We start from the raw sequence: 12960 nt of genomic DNA on the forward strand, positions 1-12960 counted from the left end.
TACGCACACATATATGTATCTATATAATATGCCTGAAATATTAAATGATAATAAGATCAACAGTACTTTTCACAGCCTGAAGCCTCAGTCCTGTCTTATTTGTCATGCAACCCTGTGTATTCAAACCATAAATGTCCTGTTATTATTGTGCCATAAGCATACAAGTGGTACTAGATAGTAAAAGCTAACAGAGCATACATACCTGAATCCTGATTTGGAGCCCAGTGCTGCAAAGAAACAACAAGCTAATAGAAGCCATACTTGGTGCATTGTGCCACTTCAGAATTATGCCCTTAAATATCAGTAGCTACAAAAGGACATTTGTCCTGATTGTTATTTAAAGCTTAGAAAAGCATTGTGAACAATAACTTACTATTATACATTAACATTAGACTGGATTGTAAAGTTTTTAGCTGTTAGATACATACATAAGGTGTACAAACGTACTATTAAATGGTTTGTCACTAAAATTCTTAATATTAGCTCTATGCTCATTAAGATATTTTCTGATTAATATGATGCCTACATGTTAATAGTACTGCAGTTTGTCAGCACTATAAGGATGTAAAAAGACGAAGTCATATATTCAATGACTCATCCTTTCCCTATGTATCATCCTAATAAATGTCTTAAGGATTTCAAAAGTAAAAGTTCAAGCAAGAAGGAAAACTATGTCATTATAAATTGCAGAAGCAAGCCACCTTTATAACCTTGGTGGTGTTGACATCTTGCACTAGATAATTCTTCGCTGTGAGGCCTATCTGGCTCATTGCCGAGTATTTAGTAGCCCCCCTGGCCTTTAACCCATGCTCCCTTTTCTAACACTCCAGAATGTATCCAAATACTGCCAGTATCCTCTAGGGGGCAGGATTTCCCTTGGTTGAGAACCACTAGTCTAGAGAATTAAGTAACCCTCACACTACAAAATTCAGAGACAATATAAGAAACATCCTTGAGCTCTCTCCTCATATAGCTGACATTGAGGGAAAGCAGGGGCTATTCATACACCCCAGCAGAAGAAACTGAAAACCTGTGTTCCAAGAGCGGTTGTGCTGATGCTGCCCTAGCGCAGAAGATTTTAATAACTAAGAGGCTTGGGTTACAGCCTCTTTGCCCTTTGTTTTTGTTTTTTGCCTTTGAGACAGGGTTTCTCTGTGCAGCCCTGGATGTCCTGTAACTCACTCTGTAGATCAGGCTGGCTTTGAACTCACAGAGATCCCCTGCCTCTGCCTCCCGAGTTCTGGGATTAAAGGTGTGCGCCACTACCACCCAGGTTTTCTTTGCCTTTTTTATTTCCTTTATTCTTTTACAATTTTATACATGTATACGGTGCATTTGATAACATTTTATTTCTTTTCTTTCTCCTTCACCCTTTTTTTTTTCTGCCTCCATTTCATTCCTCTCAACCCCCTTTTCCAGATCATGGTTTCTGTTTTCTTTTGTGACTGGCAGAGTTTAATCAGAGTTGACTGTGGGCTTGCCAGTGGGCACACAGCTGCGAGCCATGACTCCTCTCCTCCTAGGGTTCACCAGTCAGCACAAGGTCAGCAGAGAGGGGAGAGCCCCCTCAGGTCATCCCGTTTATACCTGACTATCAACAGGCCTGTTCTTGTGCACACCTAGCGTGGGCAGCTACAGCTGCCGTGAGCGGTTCTCACAGTGGCTGTGTTAGGTTCACAGGTGGCGGTTTTCAGTCCTTCTCCCTATCATATGCTCTTCCCATTAAGTTTATCTTTAGTTGATGTGTGATTCACTTGCAATAAAATATGTATGCAATAAAGTGTTCAGTGAAATTTGAAAATTATATATGTCCATCACACATAACAAGATAATATAGCATTAGGAGCTTTATTTTCATTTCCCCCCACGTAGTAGAAAGGGGGCTTTTGATCTATGTAAGTTAGACCCTAAGGTATTCTATTTTATTTGTTTTTTGTATTTTTGAGACAGGGTCTCATTCTGTAGTCTGTCTGATCAGGAACCCTTTGGAGACCTTTGAATTCAGAGAGATCTGGCTGCCTCTGACTCCCAATTGCTGAGATTAAAGGCGTGCGCCACCGTGACCAGCAAAACTGAGGCTCTCTTAGTAAAAAAGAAATCTAGAAAAAATATGTCCCTCGGTACCAAAATATACTAAGGAATTTTGTTGGTCCATCCTTGGAAATTAGGTGAGAATTTAAATGCATAAGGACCATAAGCAGAGAAGCTAATGTATAAAAGTGGATCCAGACATGCGTGATCCTGCTTGAAGCTCAGTTTCTCCGACACTGCGCTGCCCCTGCCCCGCCCCGTAAGGTAGAGAGTGAAAAGTTAAGGTCAGTTTGGTTGATACAGGCTGAATATTGTCAATACTAAATGTGCTACTTTATTAATAAGCATAGTTTTCATACACATTGACATGAAATGGCATGTCACCAGGGGTATGCCTTAAATCCTTTGGGAAAAGTTACGGGGTGGGAATATGGATAAAAAAAATGGTTATGTTTGCATAATTGTTGAAAAATTTGTCATACAAAATGCTAATAGTAATTCATACATAGAAGTTCTATTTGCTTTTATACATTTTTTTTAAAAAGTTCCCCTGGGAGCACTTGATAAAAACAAATGCAAAACCTGTACAGAAGTACACCCCTAGACATACTCATATGCCCAGGATTCCCACAGATAAGGTCCTGCTGAACAGAGACTCAGTCAGCCGAGAGTCAGCAGGTAAGTTACAGAGCTAGACCCTAACAACTAGCTCCCCTCTGCCCCCACCATAGAACCCTGGTATCATCTAGCCTCTTCCAGAGCATTTATAGGATCTCATGATGTCCTAGGTCCTAACACAGGCATATAGAGCTGCGGTGTAGTGGAGCACTTTCCTCGTACACACAAGGCATAGGATTCCATCCCTACCACCTGCCAGAAAAGAAAGGAAAGATGAGCCAAGATAAAAACCATATTCTTCGCCGGGCGGTGGTGGCACACACCTTTAATCCTAACACTCAGGGAAGCAGAGGCAGGCAGATCTCTGCGAGTTCAAGGCAGGCTTGGTCTACAAAGCGAATCCAAGACAGCCAGAACTGTTAGACAGAGAAAGCTTGTCTCAAAAAACCAAAGATAAACGAATAAATAAACAAAGTCATACTTTCTCACAGTCCAGTTTTGTCAAAGAGCAGAAGGGAAAATAGCTGCTCCTTCACGTCCGGAAACTAGGTTGAGCTTGCTTACCTTCTCCGCAGCAGCACGTCCCAGTGTTCACATGGTACTAGTTCCGACCATGAGCTGTACAAGTTCCCGGCTCTCCTATTTAGGACCAGCCGGAGAGGTCAGTTATGACTTTTCATCGCTATTTTCCACATGCCCTGGGACAGTAATATAGCGCAGGGTAGCTCAGATGGAAGAATGGTGTACTTAGCTGTGTATTCAGGTGTGTTGTTTCTGAACATATTTTAGTATCCAGGATGTACCTTGCCATTATATGTAGCTACCAATAGCAAGCACTATATTCAGTATAATTGAATTCCCAGTTATTAATTTGCTAAATCTTTCTTTTAGTTCTTAAAAAGTTGTTAAAAATATAGTGTGTAGCCTTACTGAATGTGTATAAACTGTGATACTTAAATCTAGACATGGAGTGAGAAAGGTGTTGTACAAGACGTTGTCTGCCTTCAAGGCATTTTTTAAAATTTATAATAAATTTTAAAATTTATTATGTATACAATGTTGTGTTTGCATGTACACCTGCACACTGGAAGAGGAGACCAGATCTCATTAGAGATGGTTGATAGCCACCGTGTGGTTGCTGGGAACTGAATGCAGGACCTCTGGAAGAGCAGCCAATGCTCTTAACCTCCAAGCCATGTCTCCAGCCCCCTTCAAGGCATTTTTGGTTTATCTTTCCTAAGGTTTCAAATTGTAATGCTTACGTCAGGTTGAAGTCTTCTGAAAGGAAAGCCCCCATATAACTCTGCAGGAGAGAACATAAGGCTTCCTCAGATGCTGAAAGTGAAACCCAGGTGCTCAGTAGTTTAGACATTTCATGCTGGCTTGAAGTGCAGTCAGTTCTTAAGGAAAGCACGGCGTTTTATTTTCAGTTTGACTAATAGATTTTAAACACTTAAGCAAAAGGAATTGAGGGAAAACTCGTCTTTATATGAGAAGTTACTGTAGATACATTAATGCTGTGGTTAATCAGTTTCAACTCCAATATGCTCAGCAGTAAGGGATTATACGGTTTGGGTCTCTGTACAGAGGGAAGTGACGCTGCCTCAGCGCACACTGTGTTCTGATGACACAGACAAGAAGACCGCTTTAACCAGCAGCTGTAATCTTGGCTAAGAAAACAGAGGAGTGCCACTGACGAGTTAGATAAGCTACAAAGATCGCAAAGAAGGGACTCACGCTAGCACATATCTTTGTCCTCGGAAATGCTCGTTTCTGTGCCATTCGTCTTACCCTTCACCTGCTGTGTCAGATGCTCACCTGGAAACTCTCCCAACCCTGATTCTCTAGAGCCAATCCTTTACCTTTATTGCACAATTTCTCACACTTGTAATTCTTACTCAGCTTTCTAAGAGAACTGGAACTGAATGCTCCAGGCTAGGTACTCAATCTCTGTGTTTCTTTGAGGTCACTGAGATGCTACACCAGACTTAGAGCAGTTGTAAGGATAAACGAGAGGGTCCCCAGCACATGCTTGGTCAATAGGAGCAGATTTTGTCCTTGTTCAGCCAGGCTGAGTTCTAGAGGACAGGGTCATCCTGCTGCTCTTTGTATCCATATGTCCCAGAATCAATCAAAACTATTTATGATTGCCTGACTTCTTATGTCTTGATGATGCATAGATTTTTTTTTTTTATGCCATGTTTTGAAAGTGAACACTTTCAAAGGAGATGATTTTTGGATTCTAAATGCAGTTAGTTCAAATTTCATTTGTAAATTTTAACTATTTTATGAACCTGCAGAATTCTAAATCTAAAAAAGTCTTGTATGTTATAAAGTGGAGTCTGGACTGGGATAAATTGGGCATGGAATCACATGCCTATAATCCCAGCACTCAGGACGTAGAGACAAGGATGAAGAAGTTCAAGGTCGAGAATGCTCCCTTTCTCTCTGTAGCTGATCACGAACCATTCCCAGTCAGTCCCCCAAAGCCTGTGAACTTCGACGGGTACTGGAAGATACCGAACAGTGAGAATTTTGAGGCTCCATGTCAACCTGCTTTATAAAAAGTCTCTGCTGCCGCCACTGATTCCCACAGTTGCCATTGATTGACTTCTAGAATAAGTCTATCTTATGATTTTTAAATAAAAATTTGTTAAATGTGAATTTGCATGCTCCTTTTGGAAAGAACAGATATTACAAGTAACGTAATTATTTGGATGTTTATTTGGTAGTACTTGTTACACAGTTACTTAATGTTCGTTCTGCTCTAGCTCAGGCTGTACTTTGGCCAGTGTCATCCACAGCCTTCCGCTGAACATAAAGCAAGTGGATTTCCACACAACTGCATTTACATTGAGGACTTTATTGCCTTAGGAATTCCTTGGAAACGTGAGCCAACTCTGTCTTTGGCTCAGATAATTAACACTTTGTTTTCCTTGTGCAGAGGCCCTGCTGGAGTAAGAGCCCAGGCCCTGGACAGAGATGGAAATCTGGTAGATGATTTCGTGTTTGATGGAGGATCTGGGGAAATTGGAGATCATGTTCTTCATGTGAGAAATGCACCTTCTCCAGCAGCCACTTCTTCCCTGGCAATTTCTAGACTGATCGCAGACGAAGTGCAGCAAAGATTTAAGTTGTGAACAAGGACGGGAGCTGCGTTTGCCTTGTTTTCCCAACATCAGCCACAAGGGTCTACCAGCTGCGTTTCTAAATTATGATGTAAGAAGATGATTTAAAAACCATACTATCTAGGTTAAAATAAATGACTTATTAACAGGATATAACAGAATAATAATTTTTTAAAACTCAGGTCCATATTGTGAACAAAGAAGCAAAGTGTGTCTGTTCCTGGTCTGGAACCTTAAATCTATAAGAGATTTACCCCAACCTACCGTGATTTAGGAAGATCCCGCAGATCGTTTGGGAAGACAGCATAAAAAAATGGACTGTTCCCTAAATCAGTGTTTGGCTTTATAATATTTTCTGGAAAAAATATGTCACAGTATATTGTAGGATATGGCATTCTTTTAATCTGAAGTCAAGAAAGCTTACATTATTTAATGGTTTATATTTAGAAATTGGAAGAGCTTGATTTCAAGAAAATAAATGGAATTTCTAAATAGCTTAAAACAAAGCCAGTCCTTTAGGCCCTTTGTAAGCCTATGTCACACAGTGCGACATCATCTCTGCATCTGATTAGCAGTGTACCTGTGCATTTCTCTCCTACACTACAGTTTTCTCTGGCTGAGAAATGAAAGTCCCTAAGAGGACCATGTTTTTATAAGAGCAGTTTAAATCCTGACGTTGGGTGTGGCACTGTATAATTTTAAATAATTATTTCATACCTCAGTCTCTTGGTCACTCTAAGGTTCCCAAGGTGTTGGCCAGAATTACTATATCCTTGGGTTTTCAGAATTTCTATAAACTTTGTGAGGACATTTCTCCATTTTTGGTTAATATCTAACTTGGAGGCATTCACTTTTGTAAACCGCGAAAGTGCCTTACATTCTTCATATGTACTTCACAAACATGTTGAGTTGGTGCCAAGTGCCATACTGTGTACTGTGTACTGTGTGTGTTTGTGTGTGTGGTGCTCTGCTGTTACTGTTTGTATTTGTATGTATAGTGCTATGCTGTATACTATATATATTTATGTGTGTGTGTTTCAGCTAATGAAATGTGTCTTACAATGCAGAAAGTTGGAAAATAGAAATGTACATGAAAAACTGGCAACCCAGCCATGGAAACAGAGCCAGCACTTAGGTGAGACACTTCCTCTGTTCTCTCAAGATTAATCTTCCTTTTCTTCACCAACACTGTGATGGATGCATGAGAAGGATGTGCATGTTGATAGGAAAACCTTTTCTTGGACTTTTTTCCCCTTCACTTCAGCCCTTGGTGGTTACATTTATTAAGCTATCTCATCCGTTAATTTGAAAGAGTACATATCATGAGCTTCCGTTCAAGAGATAGCACATCCCCGGTTAATAGGTCAGGCAGTTAGTCAACGCTTTGAATGGGGGATGGACATACTGAAACTGAGAAATTGTCTGCAGAGGAAACAGACCCTAATGGCTCTCCAGAACAATTGATGCCTACAAGAAATGCACACATGGAGTACCTCTCTGTTCCAAGACTTCTAAGCGACACAAACGTTACATTAAGATTATTCTACCTTGTGAATAAGATGAGAATGTGGCAAGAAACAGAAGTTCTCTGTTTCATAAACTGTGAGATCTTGTGTACATGCACTGAGCTGTGAAAGAATAAAGGTACAAAGATAACTGTCAAGATTGAAGCAATCCTATTCCAGTTGGATCTATATTGTATGCCCCCAAATAATAGAGAAAATTTTGTTGAAATGTGTCACTTGTTCTGGTTGTAAAATATTTGATATTTATGTCCATAGGATTTTTGTTAAATAGTGATACATAAGAATTTTGTGTCTTTCGGAGAAAAGAAAAATGTATATTAATATTAAAATATTTTAATGATTCTTAATGTTATGATTGTGTTTTATTTTCATTAAAATATTTACTGAGGAGCTAGAGAGATGGCTTAGTGGTTGAGACCACTGACTGCTCTTCCAGAGGACCCAAATCCATTTCTCAGCATCCACATGGCAGCTCACAACTGTCTGTAACTCATGCTTGTGGTCTACAGACATATGCAGGCAAAACAGCAATGCACATAAGATAAATAAAAATTTAAAGATAACTTAAAAAAAAAAGTTGCCACACAGTGGTGATTCATGGAGGCAGAGGCAAGCCGAGATCTCTGTGTTCAAGGACAGCCTGGTTGATAGAACAAGTTCCAAAAAAAAATTGTCCTTTTTTCTTTAATTTTTTTAAATTAATTTTTTGTTTTTTTACATTAATTACATTGTATTCGCTTTATATCCCAGCCGAGCCCCCTCCCTTATTCCCTCCTAATCCTGCCCTCCCTCCCTCTTCTCCTCCCATGTCCCTCTCCAAGTCCACTGACAGGGGAGGTCCTCCCACCCCTTCCATCTGACCCTAGCCTATCAGGTTGCATCAGGACTGGCTGCACTGTCTTCCTCTGTGGCCTGGCAAGGCTGTTCCTCCCTGTTCCCCTTACTAGGGTACCCACTTAGATACTGAGCTGCCATGGGCTACATCTGGGGAGGGGTTCTAGGTTATATCCATGAATGGACCTTGGTTGGAGTATCAGTCTCAGAAAAGAAAACTAGGTATTTTGGTTCTGTTGCTCTGCTTGTGGAGCTCCTGTCCTCTCCAAGTCTTACTAACTCCCCCTTCTGGATATCCTTCTTAAATAACACTTTTCTCCAAGATTGTAACATTTGATCCAGCAAGGAAGTCGTTTATGAAAGAAGGTAAACAATTCAAAATAGTTTAAGGAAGTCCCTGAAACGGACCAGATTTGCTAAGCCCCTCCCTGCCATGGTAAGTGATAAAAACTAGAGTCCATATCGGACTGAAGGAAGCCCACCTGCAAAGAAGACTCTTAGGAAAGCCCAGACCAGCTGAGTTACCTGGAAAGGACACTCTTCCATCTGTTGAGCTGCCTTCAGGCTGTGCAATGTATTCCAGGTTCCAAGCATTTGTGAGCTGTCACCACCCATGCTGGGGTGGGCCTTGGTGATGCAGCTGTCTTGGAGTCATTTCTGCTCCAGTAAGCAAGCCCTCACCCGTACTCCCGTAAGTGAGCCCAATAAAACCCATTGTTTCACCAAGCTGGACTTGGGTGGTGTCCTTACTTTGGTCTGTGGTGGGTTCCCTATCTGGGGTGAGTAGACCTGTATGTTGCATCTCCCTGGGAGAAATTTTGTCACACAACAACTCTATATTAGGTAAACTATCATAACTGTAGATAAGTCTTTAAACACCCCTCTGAAACTGGTTATAATAGTGCATACCTGGTCAACAGCACTCAGAAAGCCGAGGGAAGAGGATCACAAGTTCAAGGCTATCCTGGGCTGTAGACTAAGATTCTTGCCTAGTACAATAATACAATTGCTTCTGTGTTTGTGAATAATAGAAAATTTAGGCAGAGATGTTGATATTTTGGTCTGATCATCTTCTATTTTAGCTTCAGTGTGCTTAGTTTGTGGGGAACTCCTATGCACATTTTTAGTGTTTCATGTCAGGAAACTTTACTCTTTTATCTACGCACTTATGTGTATATCAAAGTCCATCCCTTGATGCTCTTAGAGTTTTGCTTTGTTGGAGCAGTGCCATTACTGTTGGCAGAATTCCACTTTTCCTGAGGCCATTTAGAGATATGCCCACTAACCTATGGGATGACCTCACCTCCTAGAACTTTCTTCAAAAGATAGTGGTTTATTCTGCCAACCTATGGCATGGAAGTCTGTGGGGCGGACATTGGAGGCTAGCCAACTGTAATGGTTGAGACTAGGACAAGGGCCTCAGACCCTTCTCTGTTGGCGTACTTTTAAAAAAACTTTTATTTACATTTCTTGTATCTTTCTCCCTACTTCACCCCAACCCCTTCCAACACCCCAACACCAGGTAGGAGAGAGAAAGGATCAGTGGGAGAGGGGGCGCAGTTCTCTTAGCTGCTTCCTGCTGATTAGGGTATTCGGGTTCCTTGGAGCCCGTCCAATCCTCCTCTCAGGAGATCTCCAACTCCTTGTCTCACTGCATTGACGGCAACCAGGAACCACAGGAGGAAGCAGCAGCAGCCTTGTTCTTTTTCAGAGCTCTCCAGCACTCTCTGGGCTCTGACATTTATTCTCTCTCCAGAGTCCTCAGATTTAAACCATCTACAGCTGTCAAAGAGCTCTTCTTGGAGGCCCCAGGAGGCAAGTAGTTCCTGCTGTGGACCATCTGAGTCAGTCCCACATCCCACACCTGAAATTAAAACAAAAACATGTTTCTGTCCACAACCCTTCTCCGGTAAGATGTTTTCTTGTACCTCTCAGTATATTATCTAAACGCAATCGCTTTGGAGGAGTGATTGTGAGATCAGTGTCCGGATTTTTAATGTTTTTATTACTCTGTGTGCATATGTGTCATGCCGTGTCATGCATGTGGAGGTTGGAGTCTTCTGTGTAATTGGATCTCTCCTTCCAGTTTTAAGGATTGAAATCAGGCTGGTCAAGCATCTCTACCTAGCAAGCCATCTCACTAGACCTAGTGTGCTTTTCTAGTCACATGAAAGAGAAAAAAATGCCTAGGGATGTTTTCAAATGGTTTGTACCCACTGGAAAGTTTTAAGAAGAGAAACAAAGACCCAAATGCCTGCAAGGAAGACAGTGCTGGTACCAACAGGCTCCACTTGCTGCCTTCAGATCCTGCAAAGGGTCTTGTTCCCCTTGGTAAGTGCTCCTGTCTACTAAAAGCAGGCTCTCACATCAAAGTTATGTTAAGAGTCTTTTTGTTTCCTGGATAAAATGAGGGGTTTTGACTTTCAGGTGTGGTGAGAAGTATGGACTGCTGTGCCCATGGAGAGCCCCTTCAATTCGGCAAGAGATCTGAGGGACAGTGTTAAAAGATGTCTGACTTTAGTCCCAGCAGGGGCAGAGGTGGTTGGATCTCTGAGAGTTCCAGGCCAGCGGGAGTTGTATAGTGAGACCTTCTCTCAAAAACCAAAACAGATCTCTGAGTAGAAAACCTTGAATTTCAGCCAAGTTTTAATTAAAATTGTCTTTGATTATCTTTAAGATGAGCTCTCTTAACATTGGTGCTCTGGAATGATTATTTTTGTTGTTGTTGCTTGCTTGTTTTGCTTTGCTTTATTTTGTTTTGAGAAAGGGTTTCTCACTGTATCTCTGGCTGTCCTGGAACTTGCTCTAAAGACCAGGCTGGCCTCGAACTCACAGACACCTGCCTGCCTCTATCTCCAGGAATGGTCCACCAAGTTCTCCTGGCCCTTCCTATGCCTTTTAAACTTAATTTTGCTTAAGTTTGTCCACTGAGAATATCAAAAGAGATTTATTTTGATATCTATATTTACTATACCTAGTAATTAAAACATTATGCAAATTACTAATACTGGGGAAAAACAAATGTCTTTCTTTTCTGTTTTCTAAATTCCTTATTCTGGAATTGGGGTCCATGTACATAAGATGATCATTGGCAGATCCCTGGTTGGATCTATATCGAGTAGATGATTACATTGTTGTTTATAGCTTAATGTAATGGGGTTGGAGACAGAGAAATTGATATAATTGTATTTTAATTAAGTAAACAGAAAATTATAATTGCTACTGGGAAGGCATTTTTGACATGCAGTCTCTTGCAGGGAGCTGATATTTTGACAAGCTTGAATATCCAGTGAGGGTCATGGGGCAAAATAATGCTTTCTCTCTGTACCTTTTCCAACTTCTTTCGAACAGGTGGCTGTGAGTGGCCAAAAGCTCTGGCAGGGAACTATAAAAGTAAGCAACAATAACATTTGTTATTTCCTGTGGTGTTGCTTTGGTTTGCTACTGATTGACAGCACTTGGTGACTTCTGAGTAAATTGAGGAAGTATGAAACAGAAGATGGAAGAAATGTTAAATCCTCAAAAATATTTTTTTCAGTGGGAGACTATTAGTAGTAAAAATATTTAACTTATCTTTTTAAAATGAAAATGTACTTCAGACATTCAAGTTATTTTCCAAAAAAAAAAAAAAAAAAAAAAAAAAAAAAAAAACAAAACTAAAAAATAAAAAATATTTACAAAAAAAAAAAAAAAAAACAAAAAACAAAAAACCACAAACCTAAAACATTCTAAATTTTTAAAAAGGCAGACAAAATCATTAATATGTAATTAGTGCCTTTAAATTCAAACTTACGTTTGAGATTTGTCTTAGCTACTTTACGGGTTCTTCTTTTCAGTCTTTAACACCCTCGTTTCACCCCCATCACCAGATAGGAGAGAAAGGATAGAGAAGTGTGTGTGTGAGAAAGAGACAGAGACAGAGAGACAGAGACAGAGACAGAGCTCTGAATCTAATTTCTTTCTTGTTTTTAAACACAACTACTAACAAACCACCACCAAACCCTCTGAATGACCAACAACCATCCATCCTGCTGCTCAGTGCGCTAGCATTTATATACTCTTTGAAAAGTTCCCAGAATTCTAAATGCCACACAATCACAGAAACTATCTGCTGCTGGCCAAACCACACTTCTGCTACAGCATGAGGCAAATCACAATCAGCTGCTGTGGACAGGCTCAAACAGTCCCATATCCCCACACCTGGGGTTAAACCAAAAACATAATTCTTATATTTTTGTGTTTAAAAAAAAAATCAAAATTTCAGAATTGTCACTACAATCCCTTTTATGGTATGTATTTTAATGTTCCCAGTTTTAATACTTGAAGTAAAGTTTGTGTTCTGGGTGGAGTTGTTTTTTTTTTTTTTTTTTTTTTTTATTAAAAATTACTTAACCAGGGCTGGAGGGCAGGCTGACAACCTCAGTTCGATCCCTAAGATCCATGTGGTGGAAGCAAATGACCGATTCTTAGATGCTGTCCTCTGTACACATACACAGGCTGAGCGCAGGCTTTTACACACAGAGAATGACTTAAGAAATGCTTGAAAGATGACTTAACGTGAATAAACAATAAAGGATACATCCGTGAGAATGAAGATTCAAATGCTACAAAATTTCTAAGTGAAAATTCTCCCTGTGTCCCAGCCACCTGGTTTTCATCCTTGTGTTAGCAAAGAACCCTGTGATGCCTCATAGGTATTATATTTATATACATAAAATGCCACCTACTTAAAACAGAAGTGGTGTCAGTCTGCATATTACTGTGCTTTTACTTTGAAGTGTATCTTGGAAAATGTTTCATGGAAGCCTGTTTTTTGTTTGTTT

The 12960-nt window shown here is 40.3% G+C and overlaps 1 protein-coding gene across 2 annotated transcripts in view; it reads left to right on the plus strand.

Moving 5' to 3' along the window:
- Positions 1-7598, plus strand: part of L2hgdh (L-2-hydroxyglutarate dehydrogenase) — a 32175-nt gene extending 24577 nt beyond the window's left edge. The window contains exons 10-11 of one of the 2 annotated variants that reach the window (XR_008718805.1): positions 5594-5868; positions 6819-7598. Coding sequence is in view for 1 of the 2 variants with exons in the window: in XM_055595509.1 (XP_055451484.1) it covers positions 5594-5789 (196 nt within the window). In the remaining variant the exon portion in view is untranslated. Of the gene's footprint in view, positions 1-5593 lie in introns of both variants that reach the window. The other variant, XM_055595509.1, reaches the window with a different exon arrangement.
- Positions 7599-12960: the final 5362 nt, after the last annotated feature.

The sequence above is a fragment of the Psammomys obesus genome, unplaced genomic scaffold, assembly GCF_907164565.1.
Source record: "Psammomys obesus unplaced genomic scaffold, mPsaObe1.curated_primary_1811, whole genome shotgun sequence".
Lineage (NCBI taxonomy): Eukaryota > Metazoa > Chordata > Mammalia > Rodentia > Muridae > Psammomys > Psammomys obesus.